The sequence below is a fragment of the Chionomys nivalis genome, chromosome 8, assembly GCF_950005125.1.
Source record: "Chionomys nivalis chromosome 8, mChiNiv1.1, whole genome shotgun sequence".
NCBI lineage: Eukaryota > Metazoa > Chordata > Mammalia > Rodentia > Cricetidae > Chionomys > Chionomys nivalis.
In genome coordinates this window covers 46,363,067-46,387,488 of record NC_080093.1, presented here as the reverse complement: position 1 = coordinate 46,387,488, position 24,422 = coordinate 46,363,067, and the positions used below count along the sequence as shown (strand labels likewise).

The following is a 24,422-nucleotide window of genomic DNA, read 5'->3' as shown; positions in this document are numbered from 1 at the left end:
GTGGCAGAGCAGTTCCCTACCTAGCATGTGCAAGGCCCTGGGTTCAATCCCCAGCACCACAAAGTTTTTTTCTTAATAAAGGAAAAGCATAGCTGATTTTGTCTTGACAAAAATAAAATACTTCTATTTAAAATAATTTTAACAGACTATTTTATGTTTCGGCGTTCTGGAGTTAAAGGCTTGATCATTTAAAAAATGATATATTAGCCATGTTTGGTAGCATGTGCCTTTAATCCCAGAACTCAGGAGATAGAGGCAGGTGGACTTCCATGAATTTGAGGCCAGTCTGATCTATATGGGGAATAATAGGTCAATCAGGGCTACATAGTGAGACCATGTCTAAAATAAAGGGGAGAGAGAGAGAGAGAGAGAGAGAGAGAGAGAGAACACCACCACACCCAGTAAGCCATTGCTTCAAGATGCTCAGCAAGCATTCTACCAGCTGAGTTATATTCCCAGCCCCCAGAGTTCCAATTTCAGAAGCAAATGCTCTATAGAGAAGCCAGCCCTCTGCCCTGCCTTTGTCTGATGCAAGAGCTGTGTTTCAAGCTGTCCTTCAAGGACTCCAGGGCCTTGAGGCAGGAAAGGCCCCCAGGACCAGAACCTGGAAATATAATACAGTCCATCTTTGTTCGTTGCATGGGGAGAACAGGAGCAGTGGGTGAAATGTTTCTTTTCTATACAGAGGAGGGTTGTAGGCCACAGAGGATAGTGCAAAATAAAACAAAGGCCTTGTGTGGACACCCTCCTGGGGTTCTGGGAAGAGTCCGGTTCCCAGCCCTTCGGGGCTCGGGGCCAGGCAAACTGCTAGCTGGGGAACTGCTGAGCAGATCATTGCTGGCTCACTCACAGTTCAGCCCAATAGCAAATCAAGAGTGTAGTGGGGTCATGGCCAGAGAGCAGAGATACTTAACCTGGGCACAGGGCTCCTCCCCAGCTGAAGACAGGAGGGTAGAAGTCTTGGGGACCTAGCTTTTCTGAGGAAGCAATTAGATGCTATTGGAATGGACTGACTCTGGGAGGCAGTGGGGTTTGTTTGAGAGGGTATGTTATGGTTTGAGCCTGGCACAGCTCCATGAACTTGCAGGCTGAACCCTCAGTCCCATGCCAATGGCACTATTTTAGTAGTCAGGAGGAACTTGAGGAGATGGAAGAAGTTGATCAATGGAAGGGGATACAACTTTGAAGGCTTGTCTGGTGCCTTTCTTCCTGCTTGCCTTGAGTTAAATAGCTTCTACCAGCGGCTTCTGCCTCACCATGGGCCCAGAACTGAGGGGCTGTGGAGTGTCACTTCTGAAACCACAAACACTGAAAGAAGTCCTCCCTCTCCTACAGTGTGCATCTTGTTACAGCGATGAGTACAGGCGACAAGAAATGATTTCCCAAACAGGCAGCACCTGTCCAGATCAGCCCAAGGTCACTGGCAAGCTTAGCTTTATAGACTCAACTCCTCTCCCGTGGGGCACGGCCCCATCAGAAGCAGAACCAACTCACGGTCTCCATTTTAAACAACTTAAGTCCTATGGATTGGTTAAGTATTAAACAGTTTGATATCACTCGCTGAGGACTTATCTAAAAATGACAGTAGAGGTGATTTGCAATTCCTGATTTACAACGGCTTTTGATTGTGTGGCAGCCGGCCACTGATCATTAAACAACCAACACCCTGCATGGCCTTCCATGGCTAAGCAGTGAGGTTTGGTGGACGAGGGGAATTACCTATGTGTCTAACTTGGGATATTTTCCATTCACAGAGAATTGATCTCATAGGGTGATCACCAGGCTGCTGATAATCCCCTCTACTCCCCAGTCTCCCCATTTTCAATGTGCGTGCACACATGAAGCTACATGTTTGAGGGGAGGCTCCGCGCACGTGGAATCTGGGCAGTTTTAGGTGGCATCCTCAGAAACACTGTCCACCTCCTCTGAGACAGAGTCTTGCACTGGCTTGGAGCTCAGCATGTAGATCACACTGCCTAGCCAGTGGGTCCTAGGATCCCTCCTGTCTCTGCCTCCCTAGCGCTGGGATTATAAGAACGTGACACCGAAATCAGCATTTTTTACATGTGTTCTGGGTATCAAACTCGGGTCTTCCCGAGTGATTTCCTCACCGAGTCATTGCCTTTACTTACCTTTAAGTGGCCGATGACGAACTTGTGAACAATGTGGTTCCATATGGATTTCTTATAGACAGAAAGGTGGCCATAATCGTGTTGCAGCCAGCCAGCTTGGGCCTGGGGAAAGAGGGCTGTGAATGTCATTGCAGCATCAGCAAACAGAGGGATCTGAGGGGTGGGAATGTTCAGATCGTGGTCAAGAGGGTGTCAGGCCTCACCTGAGAAGTAGTGAGAATAAAGGAGGTGATAAGGGTAGGAATCCAGCCGTTGCCAAAGTGTGAGAGGATGAGCCAGGCGATGCTTTCCATGACAATGATGTGGCACAGGAGGAGAAGGAAGAACAGGTGGTTGGTTTTGAACAGGTTCATGTCCTCAGCAGTCTTCTTCAGGGCCCGGAAGTCCTCGGTGATCTGGGACTGTTAAGCAAGGAGACAGAAAGGAGTCAGTCACTAGACCCTCCAGGAAAATAGGCATTCAAGCACAGGACACACCAGAGTTGTGGTAAGCACCTTGAACCTTGTGTGATCCCAGCCACCCAATCCAGCACAGCCACCACTACTAAAGATATGTCGCAGCTGGATAAGAGGCAGAAGAAAAAGTTGGACTCAAAAGCTTTTGCTTTTAATCATACTAAGTGAATTAAGCCAGCCTCAGAAAGACAAATATTTTGTGCTCACTCAGTTCTCTTATGGATTTTATAGGTAGATAACATCTTAAATGTACAAATGACACTGAGCTAGAAATAAAGCTTTACGGGAACAAGAGGGACTAATAGGGTTGGAATGATGGCTCAGTAGTTAAGAGCACTGGCTGCTCTTCCACAGGCCCAGGGTTCGATTCCTGGCATCTAATTGGAGGGCTCTCAACTGTCTGTAACTCCAGCCCTAGGGACATCCAACAGCCTCTTCTGGCCTCCAGGGGTACTGCATGCACATGATGACATAAACGCAGCAGAACATTCAAACACATAAAATAAAAATGAAGTTTTTAAAAAATTAAGGGACTAAAGGAGGCAGAAGGAGGAGTTAGGAGGGGAGTGGGAGGATATGGGACAATATGCTCCAAGGACACTGTATGTGGGTAAAAATGGCCTCCTATAACCCCGTGTAATAATAACAACAATCACCAATAATAAGAAACTGTATCTCCAAACCAATGTTCTCAGAAGCGTTATTCACAACAGGCCAAAAACAGAAACAGGAGCTGGAGAAATGGCTCAGTGGTTAAGAGTGTAGCTCTCACAGACGACTGGAGTTCTGTTTCCAGCATCCATGTAGGGCCCCTCACAGCTGCCTGTTCTCACAGCTCCAGGGGATTTGATGCCCTCTTTGGGCCTCTATAGGCATTCACACGTACACACACACACACACACACACACACGCACGCACGCGCGCACACACACACACACATTTTTTTAAAAGTAGAAACAATCCAAATATCCAGTGATGAACGAGGAGCTAAGTTCCAGGTATAGCTATCCTTCTGACACTGCAACACAACGTTGTCATGTACAAAGTCTGTACTTGAGAACTTTTTCTAATTCAAGTTACACACACACACACACACACACACACGGTAATGCTTTAAGTAAGTTTATAATTTTGTGTTAGCCTGCAGGTTGAGTATACATGATTATGTTCTGTACATAGACGTTCAGCCTTAAAAACAAAAGAAAATTTGGCACATTGCTGCAATGTGTACTATAACAAATGAAGTTTATGCCAAATGAAACAGGCCAGTTGTCGGGCGGTGGTGGCGCACACCTTTAATCCCAGCACTCGGGAGGCAGAGGCAGGTGGATCTCTGTTAGTTCGAGGCCAGCCTGGTCTACAAGAGCTAGTTCCAGGACAGGAACCAAAAGCTACGGAGAAACCCTGTCTCAAAATTAAAAAAAAAAAAGAAAAAGAAACAGGCCAGTTATAAAAGGACAGATGTTTGCATTAAAATGTTATAATGAAACCTATTATTCTGTACAGTCAATATATACTAGTTGCCGGATGTGACAGCCCACACCTGTAATCCCAGCACTTGAGAGGGGGGCAAAGCAGGAGCATCAGGAGTTCAAGGCTACATCAGACCCTATGACAAAACAATAAAGAAAACAAAATCAATGAAAATATATACTAATACAACTCTGTTTTGTTGTTGACAGGGTTTCTGTGTGGCTTTGGAGCCTGTCCTGGAAATCACTCTGTAGACCAGGCTGGCCTTGATCTCACAGAGATCCACCTGCCTCTGCCTTCCAAGTGCTGGGATTAAAGGCGTGCACCACCACCCAGTTTACACCAATCCAATTTTGTAAGGGACAAATTACAGCATGAGGTGCCTGGAGGGGTCAGATGCTTTAGAGACAGTGGAATGGTGTTTGGCAGGGATTGCAGGGAGTGAGGAGCTGTTGTGACGGTCATAGAATGCCTGGTGGAGATGATGTGAACGTTCTAGAACTGGATGGCGAGGGTAGCTTTACAACAGTGTAGTCAGTTGCTCTACACTGAACGCTATGCCTCAGAAGAGAGCACTTGGGTCTTTCACTACCTGACTCTGTGCAGATACAGGATGGCTCCTGCTTATGAGCACTGAGGATGCCAGAGAAGCCACAGTGAGTGTGGAACATAAGGGCCAGGGAGGCAGAGAGTCCTCTATGGAGGACCATCCGAGAATCCAGGTCAGGAAAGAGCCTGTGTCCTGCCAGGTTGTGCTGGGTCCCCGAGGTAGAGTCTAGGAAAGAATCACTCGAGCCCAGGAGGGGAGCAGAAGGGGCCAGCCTGGTCTGGTTTCCCTCAAGAAACTTCTCTGCCCTGGATGGCAGTTGGAGATGCCATCTCCCTAGGACAGGCACAGCTGTTGGTGGCCAGCCCTCTCCTGATGGCACCAAGGCCACACGTAGTATGCCTGTTGAAGGGATACTCTGAGATCATGGTGTGCCTCTGAGGACCTGAACCAGCTGACCCTACAAGATGCCAGGCCAACAGGCTCAGGACACAGGGATGGGTCCCCTCAGCCCCACTTAGGGCTAGGAGAAGCTTAGGCTCCATAGGGGACTCTAGTAGGGGAAGGTGAGGATTGAGGGGAGAACAAGGAACCCTCAAGGGTTGGGGAAACTCTGAAATATGCTGCTCTACACAGTTCCATCAGGCACGCACGCCAGGTCTGGTCTATAAGCTGCTTCACGACCCAACACTCAGTTGGTGAGGCCTGGGGAGTTCTTTTTACATACTGCCATTTGGGCATCAGACTCGGTGACTGAAGCCCAGTACTCAGTGGGGCATCTGACTCAATGACTTAAAGCCCAGCGCTCAGTGGGGCATCTGACTCAATCACTTAAAGCCCAGCGCTCAATGGGGCCTCTGACTCAGTGACAAAGGAGTAAATGATGGTTAGTCTTTCTCAAAGTGACTTGTTCCAAACAACCACACTTCATTAGCTGATACTGTCTCACCATTTTTGCCCTTTTTTACATAGTCGTGTGCCAGACCAACACCTGGCAGCTTGGTTGAAACAAGGGGCAAAGAGACCAGCTGGGAGAGAGGGGATGCCATTAGCTGTCACCCAACCGGAGACTCCCAGGGGACACTCTGAGGTCCTCCCTGATCTACAGTGCTCAGGGTCTCCTGGACAGGCTGGAAGACTCTCCTGTCGCAGCCCTGACAGTGGGGTCCTGGAGAGAAAGTACTCTCACCCCTACCGTTCATCCGGCCTCGTCCCACTCCCACCAAGTCCCACTTACGCTCTTGCCATGGTCCAGGCTGGGCTCCTCTGGGGCCAGCTCACCAATCAGCAAGGGCTTCAAGAACTTGCCCACGAAGTCGAGGTCCAGGTGGAAGGCACGAAAGGCATCCTGGAAAGCAGAGAAGCAGCCAGTAAAGCTGAGCCCCAACCCTCCGCCCAGACAGCACGCGCTTCCCACCACCCAGTGGTAAGGGCTCACTCCAGACTCAGCCCCTGGACACATTCCCATTATAGGTCTCCAACAGCAAACAGGAACCACCCTGAGCTTCTGCACTGGCACCAGACCTGCTGAGCTGGCCAAGGGTCTATGGACAGACAAGATTCCAGGGAGATGTAGCAGGTAGGCACCGGACTCCGAGAAGACAGTCCTCGCCAGCTCCTGTGCTGAGTGTCTTCCACTAGGCACAAAGTACACTCCGGAGATCTCCTTATCCACATGGTCACGATTACCAGTGAAGGAAGAAGACCCAAGTCGGGGGTTTAACTCAGTGATAAAAACGCTTGCCCAATATGAGGCCCTCAGATGGATCCCTAACACTCTGAAAATGTGCTTAGATGATATTCAACAGTAACAGGAAGAAAGAAATCATAAAACCATGTAAAATAATTCCTGAAAACCCTGCCACAGGGTTGGGGGATCTAAACTATTGCTAAATAGGTTATGCCTTGTTTTATTTTCATTAGCTTGCAAATTCCTCTACCGTCACTATTATGTTTTGCATTTTAATCTTTCTTGTTCCAGGCCAGGCGGTGGTGGCGCACGCCTTTAATCCCAGCACTTGGGAGGCAGAGGCAGGCGGATCTCTGTAAGTTCGAGGCCAGCCTGGTCTACAAGAGCTAGTTCCAGGACAGGCACCAAAGCTACAGAGAAACCCTGTCTCGGAAAAAAAAAATAAAAAAACAAAACTTGTTTGTAGCTGGGCGGTGGTGGCACACGCCTTTAATCCCAGCACTCTCGGGAGGCAGAGGCAGGCGGATCTCTGTAAGTTCGAGGCCAGCCTGGTCTACAAGAGGAACCAAAAGCTACGGAGAAACCCTGTCTCGAAAATAAAAAAAATAAAAAATAAAAATAAATAAATCTTTCTTGTTCCGAAGATGAAGTAAAAATATGATTAATTCTGGCAACATTAGAAAATGTGCAGAAGAATGAAGGAGACAACTCATCACCATGTGGGAAGTGTTTCTACCAGCTTTTTTTCCACAGACCATAAATGACAAAGATTATCTCCACAAAAATCACGCATCTCTCCTGGAGGTGAGTCTGTTCCAGATGCCCCAGGGTGAGTAACTGGATGCTCCGGATGCCCCAGGGTGTGTAACTGGATGCTCCAGTCTCAAGTTTATCCTGCCTCCCACCACTCATTCAAATTGAGGCACTGCAGGATTGAGTTGAACAAGCCATATGGTACCAGGAAAATCAACCAAAAAAACCAACATAGTGAGGCAGGGAGACATAAGCGTGGGACAATGGTCTAAATGGAGACATCATATGAACCACACGACACACATGACACATATGAGCCACAGGCTTTCACTAGAAAGGCTCCTGTTTGGAGGGAAAACAGATGTTACACAAGACTTAGGAGGCAGATGTGAAAACAAAAGTGTGCACTGAGTTTTTGATCCAGTGGGGATTATTAACTTTTCAAGGCAGGGTTTCGTGTCATCCGGGTTGGCCTTTAAGCTCCTATGTAGCCAAAGATAACCTTTATCTTCCTGCTTTAATCTCCCAAGTGTTGGGACACAGGCATGTGCCGCCGTGCCTGGTTTATGCAATGCTTGGGCCTGAATCCAGCAGCATGCTAGGCAAACAAAGACGAACCACTGCTCCAGCCTCTAATTATTTTTGCGAATGTGACAGCAGGATTATGATTATCAGATAACATCCTCATGCTTGGGAGAGGATGCTCAAGGACTCGGGGGCACGTTATAGGATTCCGCAACATTTTTGCTGGTTTACTTCCAAAATTTCTTTGGATTTATTTATGTGAATGAGTATTTTGCCTGCATATAGGGGTATATATTATGTGTTCCTGGAAACCAAGAAAGTCAGAAGAGAGCACTGGATCCCTTGAAACTGGAGTTACAGATGGTTATTAGCTACAATGTGGATGCTGGGAAATGAACCCAGTCCTCTGGAACAGCAGTGTTCTTAACCACTGAGCATCTCTCCAGCCTCTTTACTTCATATTTTTTTATATGTGTTTATTTGTGTGCATACCTACCAGATGTGGACGTCAGAGGACAATGTTTGCATTGCCCTTTTCTCCTTCCACCATATGGGTCCCAGGGACTGAACTCAGGTCACCAGGGCTTGGAGGCAAGTGCACTAACTGAAGATTCGTCTTGCCCTCCCCGATTGGCTCTTTTAACAGTGTATCACATGGCACAAACTGGCCTCAAACTTGTGTAGCCAAGGTTGGCCTGGAATCCTTATCCTCTTGCCCCTACCTTCTGAGCACTGGGATTGAAGGCATGCACCACCATACCTGGCTTTGATACAACTTAATTTGTCTACACATAAGGAGAAAGCAATGGAGTCAAACATGACTATTGGTGACTCTCGGCTTAGAGGAGGCAGTTTTCTTCAGCCACATCAGTAATCCCAGCAAGGCCATCATGTGACCACAAAGTAAGATTTTGTTCAAGAGAACAATGAGCAGCGTTTAAAAACAAACAAACAAACAAAATAAACCTCCCCTATCTGAAGGGGAAGTTAAGGGATCAGATCAAAACCAAGGGTCTTTCAAAGAAAGAAGCCTGCTCTCAGGAGCCTCAGGCAGGCAGTGAGGAGGGTGGACCAGTTCTGCTAGCCTCAGGCTTCTCTACAAGAAATAAAAGCAAACAAATAAACAAAAACAAAACTAGACAGACTCTTAAAAAGAAAGACCAGCAAGAGTTGCCAAAGTCAAGGTGTGGGCCTGGGTTCCCTCACAAAAGACAAGAAGTCCCCAATAAGATGCCTCTCCACTGGTTGAAAGGTAAAGTTTGGTGGCTAGCAAGTGCCTTCATTCACCTCAGCCCCTCCTGCCCCCACACCACCCCCTCCATCCAGGATGCCTCCAGCTATGGGGGCAAATGACAACCCTGTCTTTAACTTGGTTCCTCCTTAGCCATTTGCACAGGGCTCTGGGACAACCTCAGCCCCCTGAAATTAGGTGAGGAACATTAGCCACAGGCCAAGAAAGAAGTCAGGGCCTTCAGCACCTCAAAGCTCCCAGGCAGTGAGGTCCTAAATGCTGGGGAGCGGAGCCAGACTGCAGTCTAGACCACCTGCCTCCAGGAACGCCTCTTACCAGCTCAGAAAATGAGTGTCCCGTGGGACCAGCACACTGTTCTGTACAGCACAGCAGTCTCTAGAGCAAGCTCTTGAATACATCAAGTTCCTTCCCTCACCCGTGCTGGAGCGGGAGCACCTGCTTCAGCGTTACCTGTCAGAAACTCTCCCCAGTGACATGTCAGCCAGCGTCACCAACTGAGAGGCTGGGGATTAAGTGCTTGCCACACAAATATGAGGACTGGCATAGGAACCCCCACCACTCACATTAAATGCAAACTCTTTGTAACACCAGTGCTGAGAAGATGGAGACAAGAGATTCCCACAGCAACATCCTACCTCAGTAAATAAAGTGAACAATAATAGTGGAAAAGTACCTGATATCAACTCTGGCCTTCATGAGTACACATACACCTCACATGCCTATCTATCTGTGTGTGTATGTATGTATGTATATTCATACACAAACGTACGTATATAAACTGCAGATAGGGCTCAGCTGGGACAGTGATTGCCTAGTGTGCACAAGGCCCTGGGTTCAATCCCCAGCACGGCACAAACCAGATGTTGAGGTGGAAACAGAAGTTTAAGCTGTGGAGACAGAAGTTCCAGCTGTTTTTGATTACAAGGTGAGTTTGAAGCTAGCGTGAAGTACATAAAATCCTCAAAAAACAAACACACAAAATTGTGTGGCATGCTCACTGTAAAGCCTGTCACCTGCCACCTACAGGAGGAAGAGCCACATTTAGCCACCATACACCTGCTTCACAAGAGAGTTCACAAGGCTTGAAGAACCCTAGGGCCCAGTGGCTCTGAGCTCTCTATTCCAGGATGAGCTTCCACCCTACAGTCCAGGGTAGACTCTGTCCTCTCTCGTTTTTTTATATAACCCAGTAGATACTTCTCTTTTTTTTGTTTTTGTTTTTGTTTTTGTTTTTTTGAGACAGGGTTTCTCTGTGGTTTTGGAGCCTGTCCTGGAACTAGCTCTTGTAGACCAGGCTGGTCTCGAACTCACAGAGATCCACCTGCCTCTGCCTCCCGAGTGCTGGGATTAAAGGCGTGCGCCACCACCACACGGCCAGTAGATACTTCTTAAACACGGGAGCTTTTCATCATTTTAGGCACTCACACCATCAGGCTGGTCTAGTTGTCATTTCATAAGCTAGGAGCAGAGCCACATGAGTGACCAGAGCCATCGTCCACTGTCCACTCAGCTCTGAGAGGTAGATCTTTTTGTGGACATTTGTTTGTGCGGTACTAGGAATGAAACTCAGGTTAAATGAGCAATACATTACCGAGTGACATCCTAGCCTTTCGGGTCCTGCTTTATTGATGAGACGAAGCCTAGGCTGGTGACCTCACTTGTCCACAGTCATACTCAGGAGTTGACTGGGCAAAGCCTGGGCTAGGACTGACTGTTGATCCTTCTACTGTTAGGAAGGACAAAGCCTTCTTTGGGAACTGATCACTTCAGGCGTCTCTGCTTCAAGGGGCCATAGATGTGCCTTGAACACTATGGTTCCCAACAGCTGACTGGTTAGAGGAACGTCAAGTTGCAGAGTGGGCCACAGTGCAAGGCAAGACCAGTCAACCCAAATGAGGAGTTTGGAATCTGGGTTAGAAGCGGGCTCTCCTAGGAAGCAGGCCAAGACTCTGGGAAGGTGAAAACAAGTGGCACTCAGGTGCGGAGGAGGTCTGCACGGGCACCTGGTGGGCTCAGAGGCCCAGATCCTTAGGCTCTGCGCTTGCCGATCCTATGTTCTTCCTCCTTCTGCAACCACCCAGCTGCCTTCTCTAGGCACAGCCTCTGCCCCTGCCACCTCCGGGCAGAACTCCCTGTTCCTGTCCTCACACCTTGCTGAAGCTCCCCAAGCCTGTTTCTGACTGTGCCCAGACTCTTCTGCACAGGACAGCTATAATAAGGTGGCTTTCCGCATCCATGAATTGAGTCCAGGATTTGATAAGTACAGGCTCTATAAGTAAGGCACACAGTGCTCTTTGATGACTGTGCAAGGCAGGAGGGACCCTGGAGTTCAAAGGCGGAGATTTAAAAAGATGGCAGACACCAGGGATATTGGTTTCTGACTTCCTTTCTGCAGCACATAGGTGCAGGCAGGGCACAAAGTCCACTGGTCTTGTCCCCTCCAAGGAGAAGAGGATGAATAGGTAGGCAGCATGACCAGGGCCCATGAGCCCCTGGTGAGAGAATATCTGCTAACACAGGATGTGTGGACTTCCCTGGCTGGCACAAGAAATAAGTCCCCACAGAGACAGAGCAGGTATGGAGGTGTGAGGCCATTTCCCCCCTTTTCATGTATGTGTGCATATGTTTTTGCATGTGTGCATGTACAGACGTGTACATGTGTAAATGCATTTGGAGGCCCAAGGTCAATGTTGAGAATCATCCTCAATTGCTCTTCCACTTTATTCACCAAAGCAGGGCTTTGCAATCAGACCCAGAGTACATTGGCATGGTTGGTCTCGCCAGCCAGCTTGCTCTGGGGAATCCCATCCCTTCTGCATTCGGAGGCTAGAGTTACAAATCAGCTGCCACCCACACCTGGTATTTCTGTGGGTTCTGGGATCCAAGCTTCATTCTCACTATCGGGCAGCAAGCATTTTAACTACTAAGCCATCTCCCCAAATTGTATTTGTATTTTATTAGAACCACTATAAGGGAATGCTGGGGGTGGATATGGAGTCTTCCTCCAACCAAGCGGCTCCTACTCAGCTAAGGAGAAAAGCTGCCCTCCAGGCCTAGAAACTCCCAACTTAGGTTCTCTTTTCTATAGCCTGGCGCTCCTGCCCTGGCCACAGAGGCACAATTCCATTTCCACAAGAACAATATGGATAGGAAAGGCTGAAAGACGGAAGCCACCTCTGGTCCCCTTTGCCTTCCTTTGACTCTAAGAGGTAAGTAAACAAGGCAGATGGGCCAAAAAGCATAGATGGAGAGGTGAGTGTCTGGACATGGAGGACCTAGGTTCAAGTCCAGCCTGAGAAAGAGAAAAAGAGACACAAATTCAGTGGGTGCAGGCCATGTCTTTGAATTATTCATCTTTGCGCTGAGGCCCTGCTCAGAGCCCAGTTCGGAACCATGGAGACGCTGCTCAATGAATGTTTGATGAGCTCTTGCTGAAGATGAAAATGCACACGTGGGGCTCATTTTGCACTGACCAGATTCCCAAGAAGCGTGCAAACACTCGCATGGAGCATGGGAGACAGCTCTTCGTGCCTACAGCAAATCTAAGACAGGAGAAGTTCTGGGGGACCAGTAGGAAATGACCAAAAACATAGAAAGGAGGGGAAAGGAGAGAGAGCAGAAGGTAAGGCTGGAGGGCTTGGTGACAGAAGATCCTGGCTAGGGCTGACCACCACCTAAGCTGGGTTTCTGAGACTCAGGACGGCAGCAGGACTGACCACAGGCCAGTGGCAGGGCTGACCTGAGAATTAAATGAGATAACATTCCAATGGGTTTGTGAACTGCAAAAATTACATTGTTTTTAGTCACAGAATCTCACTATGGTACCCAGGCTGGCCTCAAAATTTGGGTTCAAGTGATTCTCTTGCTTCAGCCTTCTGAGTAGCTGCGGCTCTGGGCACATGCCACTAAGTGACTTTTTAAAAATTTATCTGTTTTGTGTTCGTTGGTGTTTTACCTGCATGTATGTCTGTGTGAGGGTGTCAGACCCCCTGGAACTTGAGTTACAGACAGGTGTGAGCAGCCATGTGCTAGGAATTGAACCCGGGACCTATGGAAGAGCAGTCAGTACTCTTAACCACTGAGCCATCTCTCCAGACCCATACTAAGTGACTTTTACTAGAACAAGTGAGGCCAGGGTCTGACTACAGAAGGACCAAGTGACAAGTGCTCCATCCTTCCAAGGAAGAAGTGAGCACTTCTGAGATGTTTCCTCAGAAACAGAAAAATTTCCACTGGATACCTAGATTATACTCAGTCTGGCTTCCTTGACTTCTGTACTCACTCCCCTTCCATCCCAGGTCAAGACATCACAGATAGATATCCTCAGGCCTGGGCCAAACCTCAGTGTGTCCGGTCACCCCCCCCCCCCCCGCCCCCCCCAGCTCTCAGAAAGATGGCAAGGCCTGTAAGGACAAAAGGGCAAAGCTACTTGCAAAACAGCCTGGAGAGGGATTCCTGCTCCTGAAGTTCCCTTTGAAGATCTCCACATTGCCCAAGGCCTTTTTCCAACCTGGTCTCAGACAGTTTAAAAAGGAAAAAAAGAAGAAGAAGAAGGCTGGGAGATGCCAAAGAAAACACCACTGCTTCCCTACCTCTCCTCCAACTGTCTCCAGAGAGTGTGTTTTGTGCCCCCAAAAATCTTATCTAGGAAGACAGTAAACCTCGATGCTGTGGCATCAAATGAGCTTGCTTCAATTTACTTCATTTCCTTCTCCATTTCTCTACTTGTCGCATTCCTTTTGCTGTCTCTTAGCTTTCCATTGTGTCCATCCGCTGCTCACTGCTGACGACAAGCTTTATCCTCCACCAGGGTGGGGGTGAAGGTAAAGATGGGGGTCTCTCCACCCGATGACACTGTGCATGGGGCACGCCCCATGACCGTATCTGCAGCCTACACTGGGTACCACCTTACCTTTCCTATCATGGGGCGATTAACATCCCAGAGACCAGACTCGCAATCAATGAAAATGACACAGAAAACAGTGAGGTCAGCAGTGAACTGCAAGTCAGGCTTTTCGCACGCAGGAGCAAGACATTCAGGTATCTGATGACTTAGGTCTGAGGACAGACATTTGGAAGAAACCAGGTCAGGGAAAACACACTAAGAACTTCCAAAACAAGGATGAAATATGTCTAATTTCTTAAGTAAACTAGAAAGTTCAAGGCTGTTGTTCGACTGAGCTTCCACACAAGAAAACCTATTTATCTCATGAGATGGAATAAGCGGTCAAATATATCACATTCATTGACTTACTTTTTAGGACACGTTTTGAGGAGTGCCTGGGAAGGGAAAGAGCCTTTTACATTCACCTACAGAGTCACGCACAGACTAGCACCACAAAACAGTGGAAAGACCTCTACCTACGTACGAGCTGGGACATTTTCTCACGGGGAAACCAAGGTCTTTGGTGTGGAAAGGTCCAAACTAGGACACTGGACGAGTGTGAAAATCTTACACCAACCTAAACTGTGATTAACATCACCAGTCCCATGCTTAAGTAAGGTTCACAATCAAGGGAAATAGGTTTTAGGTACTGTGAATACAGCCAGTCAAGCCTCAGTCTTGAGGAAGATTGTATCCTGTTCACCAAAGTCTCCAGTCCATTGATTAGTTTAGAGTATGGCTACCTCAGCTGATCTCAAAGAGAAGAAAAGAGGTGGAAGTTACGAATTGAAACTAACAAACTTGCACAACCAAAGCCCACAAACAGGTCAGCACCCTGGACTTTCAGTGGAACGTGAGTTCTGAGTTTATCCCTCTTCTTGCCTCTTCCCACTCATCTTTCCCAAGTTCTCTCCAGCCTCGATCTTTTCCTCTGCCTTCAGTTCACCACCACTGCCAAAAACACCCCATCTTCCTCCTTGACACTGCTTGTCCTCTTACCCACCCGACCACACAATCCTTGACAATTGGGGGTGGGGTTCTATGAAATTGCTGAGCTACACATTAGGTGTGCATAAGAAGAGCAGTCTTGGTTCCAGAGAGGCCCCTGAGATTCCAACGACCTCCAGGAGTGCAAGAAGGAAGGGCGATCCTGACAGGATTTAAAAACAGAAGACTATTGAGTTGAATGTCCGAGAGTAACCCCAGAGGCAGATGGACCTGTTGCTAAGCCAGTCTTGGTGCTACCAAATTCACCTTCTAGACATCCTCTGGACTTGGACTTTGCAAAAGCCAATCCATTCGCCTTCCATCAATTACCCACCCGGTTTCCCAGAAGCCTGGCACTTGGAGTGAGTCGGGATAATCCTTGGGAGCGTGGGAACCTGAGCTACTAGGCAGTCTCTGTCGGGCAGCCATTGTGGACTTTCTCAGACAGGAGTCCAAGCAGGAGCGAGTCCTGGCTGGGAACCAGCTTTCCTTCTCCGCCCCCCTGGTCTGGCAGGAGAAACCCACATATGACTGCCTGCTCTCAGGCGCCTCTCTGGGCGCCCAAAGATGGCTATTTTCCACATGGGGAGCGCCAAAGCACGAAGGCCGGATCGCCCCCTTGGGAGAGTCCCTGGCTCCGGCTGGACCGGCGCGCGGTATGCACTTGTGAACATGAACCGGCCACAGTTTGCTACTGATGGGATTTCCACAGAGGCGCTAAGGCCGGGGTCCAAAAGGCTTGGCCCAAGTATGCCCACTGGCCCAGAGAAGGACGAGTCAGGGCGCGAGATGAGAGCAGTAGGTACACTTTCTTGCCCTCCTGGATGTCCTGCGCTCCATTCACAACTGGAGATCTGTTTGGCGCCCAGGGACCCCGGGTTCCTGACACCGGCCTGCAGCGGACAAGGGTGGCTGGCACCCCCATACCCTTACCGTAGCATCTTCTCCTGAATAGTGTCCGATGACTCTGTGGCCCCCCGGGTGCCGCTGGGACCATTTGGAGACATTGTAGACCTTGCGGTCGATGACCAGCCACTGATCGGTGCGCAGGTTGTGCTTCTGAATCTCCTCCCAGCGGAAGGTGGGCATCGGAGTCTTGCACTCCGTGCTCCCCTCACCCTGATTACCTCCCTTCCCCATGCTAACTGTCCGCCTTGATGCCCCGTGCGCTAGAGTCGCAGAGCGCCCGCGACTGGCTGAGCCAACTGTCCCTCTCCCGGCCACAGCGTGCGGTCGGCGCCCTCCTCGCTTTCGGCTTTTGTCTCCTACTCCTCCTCCCACCGCGCCTCCTCCCCTCGCCTTGCTCCTCCTCGCCTTCACTGGCTATTCAGTATCCCTGCCTTTCCTCTGGAGTACCCCTAGCTTCTCAGTGCCCCCCAGCGGTCCCCTTCCTCCGCCTCACCCTCGGCCCGCCTGTTTTGGACTTTTGCCTCTGGTGAAAACTCCAGGGTAGCTCAGGGCCTCGACACCTCCTCCACCCCCCAGCCCTCAAGCACCCCTCCCCGCGCCCCGGGCTCTGCATCCTCCAGAGTTCCCCGCCACCCGGGTTTCCACAGTGATCAGCAGAGCGCCTGCACCAATCAGGGCTCGTCGCCCCGCCTGCCATTGGCCCAGGAGGATCTTTCGAAGGCCAGCGGGCTGGAGCCGCGGGTCCCAGGCTCCCCCTCCCTTGCGCCCGCCCGCATGGAGGCAAGCCCTGCTGGGAGGCCGGCGACGTGTCCGACCTCCTCCCTTCGCTGGTTAGAGTGGGGAAAGCCGGAATAGAGCTCAGTGGAGCTAGGAGGGCGAGCAGGGGCGGAGGCTGGGCTTTTCTTTGCGCGCTTCAAAGCGCGGGCGCCGACAGCCCGCGCTCCGGGGATTTGCACCTGATGCCAACACAAAGGAGGCACAACGGCTGTAGTGAGCAGCGCACGGCCTCCCGCTGGACTGTTAGGTGAAGTCCCTCTGGCTAGCTGGAACTGAGACTCCGGCATCTCACATTGTCTGCGCGATCCACATTGTCTGTTACTCCTTCGAGAAAGGAGCCTGAAGCGGGTCTTTATTTAACCAGGGCTCCGAATCCTTTCATTAGACCATTTTAGAAAAGAACCATGGAGCCTCTACTTTCTTCCTCGTGCTAAATGCGGCGGGCCACTGGGGAGGATGCCAGGATGACTGGACACCGTTCTTGTCTTGGACTGAGGAAGAGCACACAGCCTGGTTGGAAAACATGAAAACAGTAAAAGCCCAAGATTGATTCGGCAGGAGGCTGTAGGAGGGAAAGACACTGATACCAAAGGAGTAGGGAGAAGGGCCCTATTCACTAAAGTTTCACCACAATCCTATGAGATTGTTGTAGCTAACTTCAAAATGAAGAGCCCGAGGTTAAGAAAGGTTAAAGGGTCAAAACACACATGGTTAGCCCTGTTTTGCCCCTTCCAGACTTCGGGTTCCCTTGCTCCTCATTACCCTGTTACAAAAGGAAATACTGATCCAGAGGTTGATGCCATTTCCACATCCATAGCCTTCCCTTCCATAGCCTCCCTGGCGTCCATCAGGAGCATCCTTTCTTTACTCCACAAACCTCAGACTCGAGGAGTGTGAGGCTTGCTCAGCTTAGAGGAGGAGAAAACAGAGGCCCAAACAAAGGCCCACCTAAAAGATAAGAGAGAATGAAGTAGGTGTGGTGGTCCTGTCCAGGAAGTCAACAGTTGGAAGCCTGAGGCAAGACATTATCATAAGTTCAAGGCTGGCCTGGGCTGCTCTTGCCTCGGGAGGGAGGCATTAATAGGGAGCAAGACTGGCTTTTATGCTTGTTAAAAATTTTATGTAGCCAAGCGGTGGTGGCACACTCCTTTAATCCCAGCACTTGGGAGGCAGAGGCAGGCGGATCTCTGTGAGTTCAAGGCCAGCCTGGTCTACAAGAGCTAGTTCCGGGGCTACAGAGAAACCCTGTCTCGAAAAAAAAAAAAAAATTTAATGTAATAGAGTCAAGTAAACTTTTTTTCTAAAAATGGATTACCACAATATGCAGATAACTTTAATGAAAATTTCTTAAGAGCTGTGAAGCTTGGCAGGATGAATGAGAGTTGAGCCCCAGTAAATGTCTCACAGCAGAACCTTCGAAGGCTGGAGGGAGAACAAGCGAGGAGGAGTCACAGTACACTCCAAATGAAGGCAGAATAAAGGGATACAGGACTCAGGGATACAGGGCTGACGGTGGGGAGAGTTCGAGTTGGGAGCATTCCCACATGCCTACGGATAGAGCAGGACTGAAGGCTTCACGGTGGGGGCTGTGAAGAGTGCTAGAAATTCATCAGTCAAGGGTAGGCTCAGATCGACCGGATCTGTGGTATGCAAAAAGAATGTCAAGGCTTGGGGCTGTAGCTCAGCCAGAAGAATACTCATCTAACACGCTTTAGGCCCTGACTGAGATTTCCAACATGACACACACTAATTGTGGCCTTCAAGAGGTAAAGGTGGGACGATCCAAAGTTTAAGTTTATCCTTGCTACAGATTGAGCTCAAGGCCAACTCTTTGAGGCCCTTTGGAAAAAGGGAGGGAGGAAAGGAGGGCTGAAAAGATGACTCGGGTTAAGCACATGCGCTGTGTTTTCAGAGGACCCAAGTTTGATTTCAAGCACCCATGTTGGCTGGTTGGAGATGTGCCTATAATTCATTCCACCTCCAGGAGATTCAACACCCTCTTCTGGCATCCTTGGGTACCTGTACGCACATGCACACACCCACACATAATTAAAGTAGTTTTTATGTTTTTGTTTTGAGAGAGAGAGAGAAGGAAGGAAGGAAGGAAGGAAGGAAGGAAAGAAAGAAAGAAAGAAAGAAAGGAAGGAAGGAAGGAAGGAAGGAAGGAAGGAAGGAAGAAAGAAAGAAAGAAAGAAAGAAAGAAAGAAAGAAAGAAAGAAAGAAAGAAAGAAAAAGAAGGAGAGAAAATCCAGAGGCGGCTTGTGACTGGAAAGGGATGCAGGCAAGTCAAGAGTCAAGGAAAACAACAGGGTAAGCTAAACGATCTTGGGGGAGAGGTCAGGAGGTCTGGGTTAGGCAATGGCTATAGGAGGCTGGTCCCATACCAGATGTGGCCTGACACTCTCTTCTCTGCCTGATTGCCTCTTCTGCTAAGATGGGCTGGCAGGGATTCCAGACCCTTGCAGCATGCCAAATGGGTAAAAGACCAGACCAATTCCTCACGTGTGGAGAGACATGTCCTGTAGGGATGGTGCTCTCACAGAGGGTGCTCCCTGAGTTGGGGAGAACAGTTTTCCATCTTGCCCTTCATGGAGACTTTGGTAGCTGCTGAAGATGGCTGCTCCATAGACTGAAGAGTCTAGTTACTCAGAGGGTCAGTGAAAATGGATCACACTGTTCAAACACCCTACACTTAGTAAGGTGTCAAGAAGGAATGCAAGATACAGGTACCTTGTGAGTAAAACCAGAAAAGAGAAAACTCAGAAGGGAGAGCATTCTAGTGTCTTCCATCTCTTCTTTTCATTGTTGGTCAATATGGTCATCTTTAAAATCGTCTCTCAAGTTGCTTCCTTCTCATGTCCTCACCTCCAACTCTAAAAGCTCATTTATCACCAGACTTTCGGCATAGTCAGCCCCTTCTTGCTTTATTTCCTATGCCCCGTCATTGCACACTTTCCAGTTCTAAAACACACTGGTAAGTTTCCCATGACAGTAACAAGCACTGTCAGATCACTCTAAACATGGAAATGGTTTGTTTGCACTCGCAGTTTTAAAGGCTTCAAGTCATGGCCAGTTGATCTCACTACTTTGGACCTGTGGTTTAACAACATGGTAGAACACGTGCAAGAAAGAGATAAAGGTTAGAAAGGGTCCCAGGGCTAAGAGATGGCTCAGTCCATAAAGTGCCTGTCATACAAGTATGAGGACATGAGTTCAGATCCCCAACACTCACTCACAGAGAAGCTGGGTGTGATGGTGCATGTATACAACCCTACTTCTGGGGGTGGGTGCAGAGACAGGAAGACCTCCAAAGCTGGCTGGCCAGCAAGTCTAGCCAATTGGTGAGGTCTGGGTTCAGGGAAAAACTCTATCTCAAAAGATAAACTGGACAGCCGTAGTAAAGGATACTTGGTGTTAATCATCTCTGGTCTCCAGAAGCACACATACACGTGTGCATCTACAAACATGCACATATACCGCACACATACATAGAAAAGGTTAGGGTCCCAGTATTTCCTTCAAGGGCACAACTCCAATAATCAGACGATGCCACTATTAGCCCCCACCTATTAAAGGTCTCATTGCCTACCAATAGTGCCACATTAGACTTTGAGTTTGAGGTCAGCCTGGACTGCAAGAATTTAGCTTAGTACGGTAGCACATACTTTAGTCCCAGGACTCAGGAGACAGAGGCAGGCGGTTCTCTGTGAGCTGACAGATGGTATACTCAGAGTATTCCGGGAGGAAGTGACTTGTTAATGTAAATTGTAGTAGTAGTAATGCTCCCCTCCCCTCCAACAAAAGACAAACTTCTTAGCCTGAAGATTGCCACGGTGCCACCAAACGATACTACGCAAGCTTCCAAGGGAAGGAAGCAATTATAGTCTACCCAGCTGCTACACCTGAGCCAAATCAATGAACAGCGTAGCAAGATATCCATAAAGGGGCAGTAGTGGCACTCACTACAACCAACAGTTGTCTAATTGGACTTGAGGCCCACTCGACATGAGGGAAATCATGTCTGGTTCTAGAAACCTAGCCAACTAGGGCTCATGAGGCCATGGACCTTAGGAAAGGATCAACCACTGCCACTTTGCTAGACCAATCTAATTCCTTACTACATTCTCGGTGTTATCCCTATACCTCCAGAGAAGTATAGCCTTCACTCCTCATCAAAGAAGCCTCTCTTTATCACAGATAGAGACCATCACAGAAAACCACAAGTCGACACAATCAACGGATGGAGGGAATCCCAGCTCTAGAGGAAGTGGATACATCTTCATCACGGCTCCTGCATCTATGGCTCAGGGGACATTGAGGACAAGGGGGCAGAAAGAGTGTGTGTCAGAACACCAGGAAGTCTGCCGTGAAAGAGTCCATCCTGGAAATGCCTAAGCAAAAAAGACAGGGGCAATGGCAATATCAATAAACACGTTAATGTGAAAGTGGAAATAATACGGACAAAGAACTACAGGCAACTGATAACTGCAAGGAGATAAGAATTAGCCTTTCCCAGAGATGAGTCCTCTTATTGGCTATCCAGTACGAACTAGTTAACCCTGGAGCCACATACACACAAACAACAAACACAGACTCATAAGGCTGCATTTGTGTATTTATGCATATATATATATATAAAACAATAATAATTTAAAAAAGCTATCAATTTGAGTGGGGCATGGGAGGGAAGGTGGCTGGAGGGAGGAAATAGAAGGAGGAAGTGGTATAGTTATTTTTTATTTAAAATTTTAAAAGAATTTCAAATTAAAAAACAATAAAAAGAAAGGGGAACAAGAAATAATAAGGAATGAGCGATGAGGTACTAAATCCTAGAGTACCAAACTTAAGGAGGCCTGAGAAGGAGAACCAAACTAATTGCACAGATTTAGAGGGATTTATTTTATCCAGGAGTATGTTAAATAATGGCCACTTTCCTCTACTCAGGGAGCCCAGCTGGGTGAGGTATACCTAGTCCTTGGTTCTCACATCAGACAAGACTGTTGCTTTTGCATGTCCCTACATCTCTGTCATGGAAGAACACAGATGTGATAGACAGACTGCTGGTACCAGAGACCCAGAACCCCATCTATACTTTGGCCCTTGTTGGACACATCATTCTGGATCAGGTCACTTGATTGCTCTGAACCTCAGTCTTCTTACCGGAAAAGTGGGTATAACCCTATCTCACAGGTTTATAAAAATAAAATCAGACAATTACAGTGAAGATCAAAAACACTGGGCAATCCTCAGAGTACAAAGTGTAAGGGGCTTGATCGTGCTGCTGCTGTCATTACTGTAAGCCTTGGTGACGGGATGGTGATGCTGGTGCCCATGTTTGTTTCTGTCTTTAAGAGTTCTTGACCATTCACTCCGCACCAGGGACTGCCTTTACCAATGATGAAGGAGGTTTCCTAGTTTGCCCAACGTCCCACAACTTCCAAGCATTGAGGGGATTTGTGTGATCCATAATCCACACCATTTCCACCAAATCACGCTGCCTGGATGAGTCTCATGTCTAAACAGTAGGAAAACAGTTAAGCTTAAAGCTGTTCTCTCAAGCACTCGAGAACATTTATTGCATTCCCAGCAATGGCAGGCACAGAGTAAACAAAACAGGCAATGTCTGTGGATCTAGCGGCCTTCCCTGGAAGAAAGCCTGGCCCCAGAGGCCTTGGGTTCTCTTTTCAAATGCATTAAGTTCCCACAAATTTGCTCATATCATAATATTCTAGCTTTTAGAGCTGGAAGGACCTCATTTTAAGAAAGCTAAGGGCCAGCACAGGTAGTGGAATTAACCAACGACACACAGAGATGAACAGCTGGGCAAGGGGTAGAGAGTCTGAATCAGAAGGACAACATGTTTCTGTAGTGTGTGCGCGCATGCATGTGCTTACATGAACATTCATGTGCATGTTGAGTAGAGCCTTGGTCGATCTCCACCTTCGTTTTTTGAGACAAAGTCTCTCACTGAACCTCAGACTTGCCATTTTAGCTAAAGTGGCTAGCCGGCCAGCGAGCCCCCAGGAGCTACCTGACTCATTCCTATGGTGCTGGAGTTATGACCCATACCACCATACCTCGCTTTTATATGGATTCTGAGAATCTGTACTCTAGTTCTCCTGCTTGTGAGAAACCACTGTACCAACTGAATCATCTCCCCAACCCTGAAGGTGAGTCATTTATTGATAACCACCAACACCACAAACATGCATATACACTTGAATGGTCCTTATGGAGCCAAAATCTCCAGAGGGGTTCAGAATCTAGATTCAGGGGAATCCTCAGCCCTTCTCTTATGAGGACCCTAGTTCCTGCCTCTTACCTTTGGACTCATTGAGAGAGCTGGGGTTGGGGTTCTAATGTGTTTAGAGTAGGACTTGAGGGGACTGTTAAGTTATGGGGGTGTGGGTTTGTGTGCGCACACACGTTGTGTGTAGGTGCCCATACATTATATGTTAAGGCCAGAGGAGAATGTCAGGTATCCTACTTGATTTACCATACAGTTGTTATCTCTGGTGCCTAAGCCTGTGCCACCTAAAAGTAAATGTCAACCTCATTTTACATTTGGAGAAACGGAAGCTCAGTGAGAAAACTGGCAAAACTGGAAGGAACAACCTCCGTCCGAGTTGGCTTGATTGAAGATTTGATTCCAAGTAAGTCTGTATCTGTGTTGGCCTGACTTCCAGCACCCACTTAACCCCAGTGAGAGTTTATCTACAGTTTAATCATTCTCAATCTTCCTAATGCTGTGACCCTTTAATCTGCTGTCTCAAGTTGTAATGACCGGTGTAAAACGGCGAGAGCTGGACCTTGCTGCATCCCATGGCGGGTGAGGGACAGACAAATACGCCACGCAGGCAGTGCTAGAGCTTGAGTGTGGAGTTTATTTAAGATAAAGGGAATGGGAAGGGAGGAAGAACCGGAGAGACAGAGAGGGACCTCAGAGAGAATGGCAGAAGGAAAGAGAAGAGGGAGTGGAAGGAACTTGTCTCTTAATGGGACCTTTGCACCTTCGAAAAAACTAGGACCCTGGGCTGGCCAGGGTTCAGCCTGGATACATCCTGTCAGATGACATAGTAGGTCAGCGTAATGCCTGAATCCTAACAATGACCTCCAGGCATAAAATTATTTCGTTGCTGCTTCATAACTGTAATTTTGCTACTGTTATGAATCATAAAATGTAAATTCTGGGGTTCATGACCCTCCAGGTTGAGAATAGGCAATTGTTGGTGCCTCCAAGGGCTTTCCTGACAACCATGTAATGTAATGCACATTATGGAAGGCACACGGTGCATGAACATCTAGATTAAGATAGAACCTGTGCACACAGCCAGCATGTTGGAGCTAAAAGCATTTTAGCATCTAAGTCTACTCATCTGAGGATCAGAAAGGAAACTGGTTTCCTGAAGCTGGTAGCTGCAGAATGAACACCAGGATTTGTGTCTTTTAGCTTCTAGTCCAGAGCTCTTTTCCCAGCGAAGCTTTTGGGAATGCAAAGGGGCTAGGCACAAACGTCACCCCCATGCTTTGGTGGTGGCACAAATGTCACCCCCATGCTCTGATGTCTCTCTCTTCCCATGTGAACTATGAGGTGGGACAGATGAGTTTTGATACACAACCAGCTTGGAGAGGCTCAGAAGGAGTATGGCTGAGGAAAGGGAGTCACGGGGCAGAGCTGAAGCAGAGGACCATGACCACAGACCTGGAGCAAGAACCTGCAAGGGGCACATGGCCCAGGCAGGGCCAAAAAGGCAGGATCCAGGAAACTTGGCGATTATCTGGTTTTACATAAAAAACAGAGGAAGTAAAGTGTAGTGGCATTTCATTTCTATTTTAATAAATAAGGCTTGCCTGGAGATCAAAAAGTAAAACAGCCACACTGGCCAGCTTTACAGACCAGGCAGCAATGACACACACCCTTAATTCCAGTAGCCACTCTAGTTTGCTATAGAAACCAGAGGGTAGTGGTGCACGCCTTTAATCCCAGCACTAGAGAGGATTGTAAAATGGGAGGCGACAACTCTTAGGCTCAGTGAA

General features: G+C 48.3%; 1 protein-coding gene across 1 annotated transcript in view; it reads right to left on the bottom strand.

Moving 5' to 3' along the window:
- The window catches only part of Fads2 (fatty acid desaturase 2), a 39,382-nt gene extending 23,236 nt beyond the window's left edge, over positions 1 to 16,146 (bottom strand). Inside the window, exons 1-4 of the mRNA XM_057776986.1 lie at positions 15,633 to 16,146; positions 5,845 to 5,955; positions 2,336 to 2,533; positions 2,133 to 2,234 (exon numbers count right to left, since the gene is read on the bottom strand). Coding sequence (XP_057632969.1) covers positions 2,133 to 2,234; positions 2,336 to 2,533; positions 5,845 to 5,955; positions 15,633 to 15,839 — 618 coding nt within the window. The 5' untranslated portion in view covers positions 15,840 to 16,146. The remainder of the gene's footprint in view (positions 1 to 2,132; positions 2,235 to 2,335; positions 2,534 to 5,844; positions 5,956 to 15,632) is intronic.
- Between the last annotated feature and the right edge of the window lie 8,276 nt (positions 16,147 to 24,422).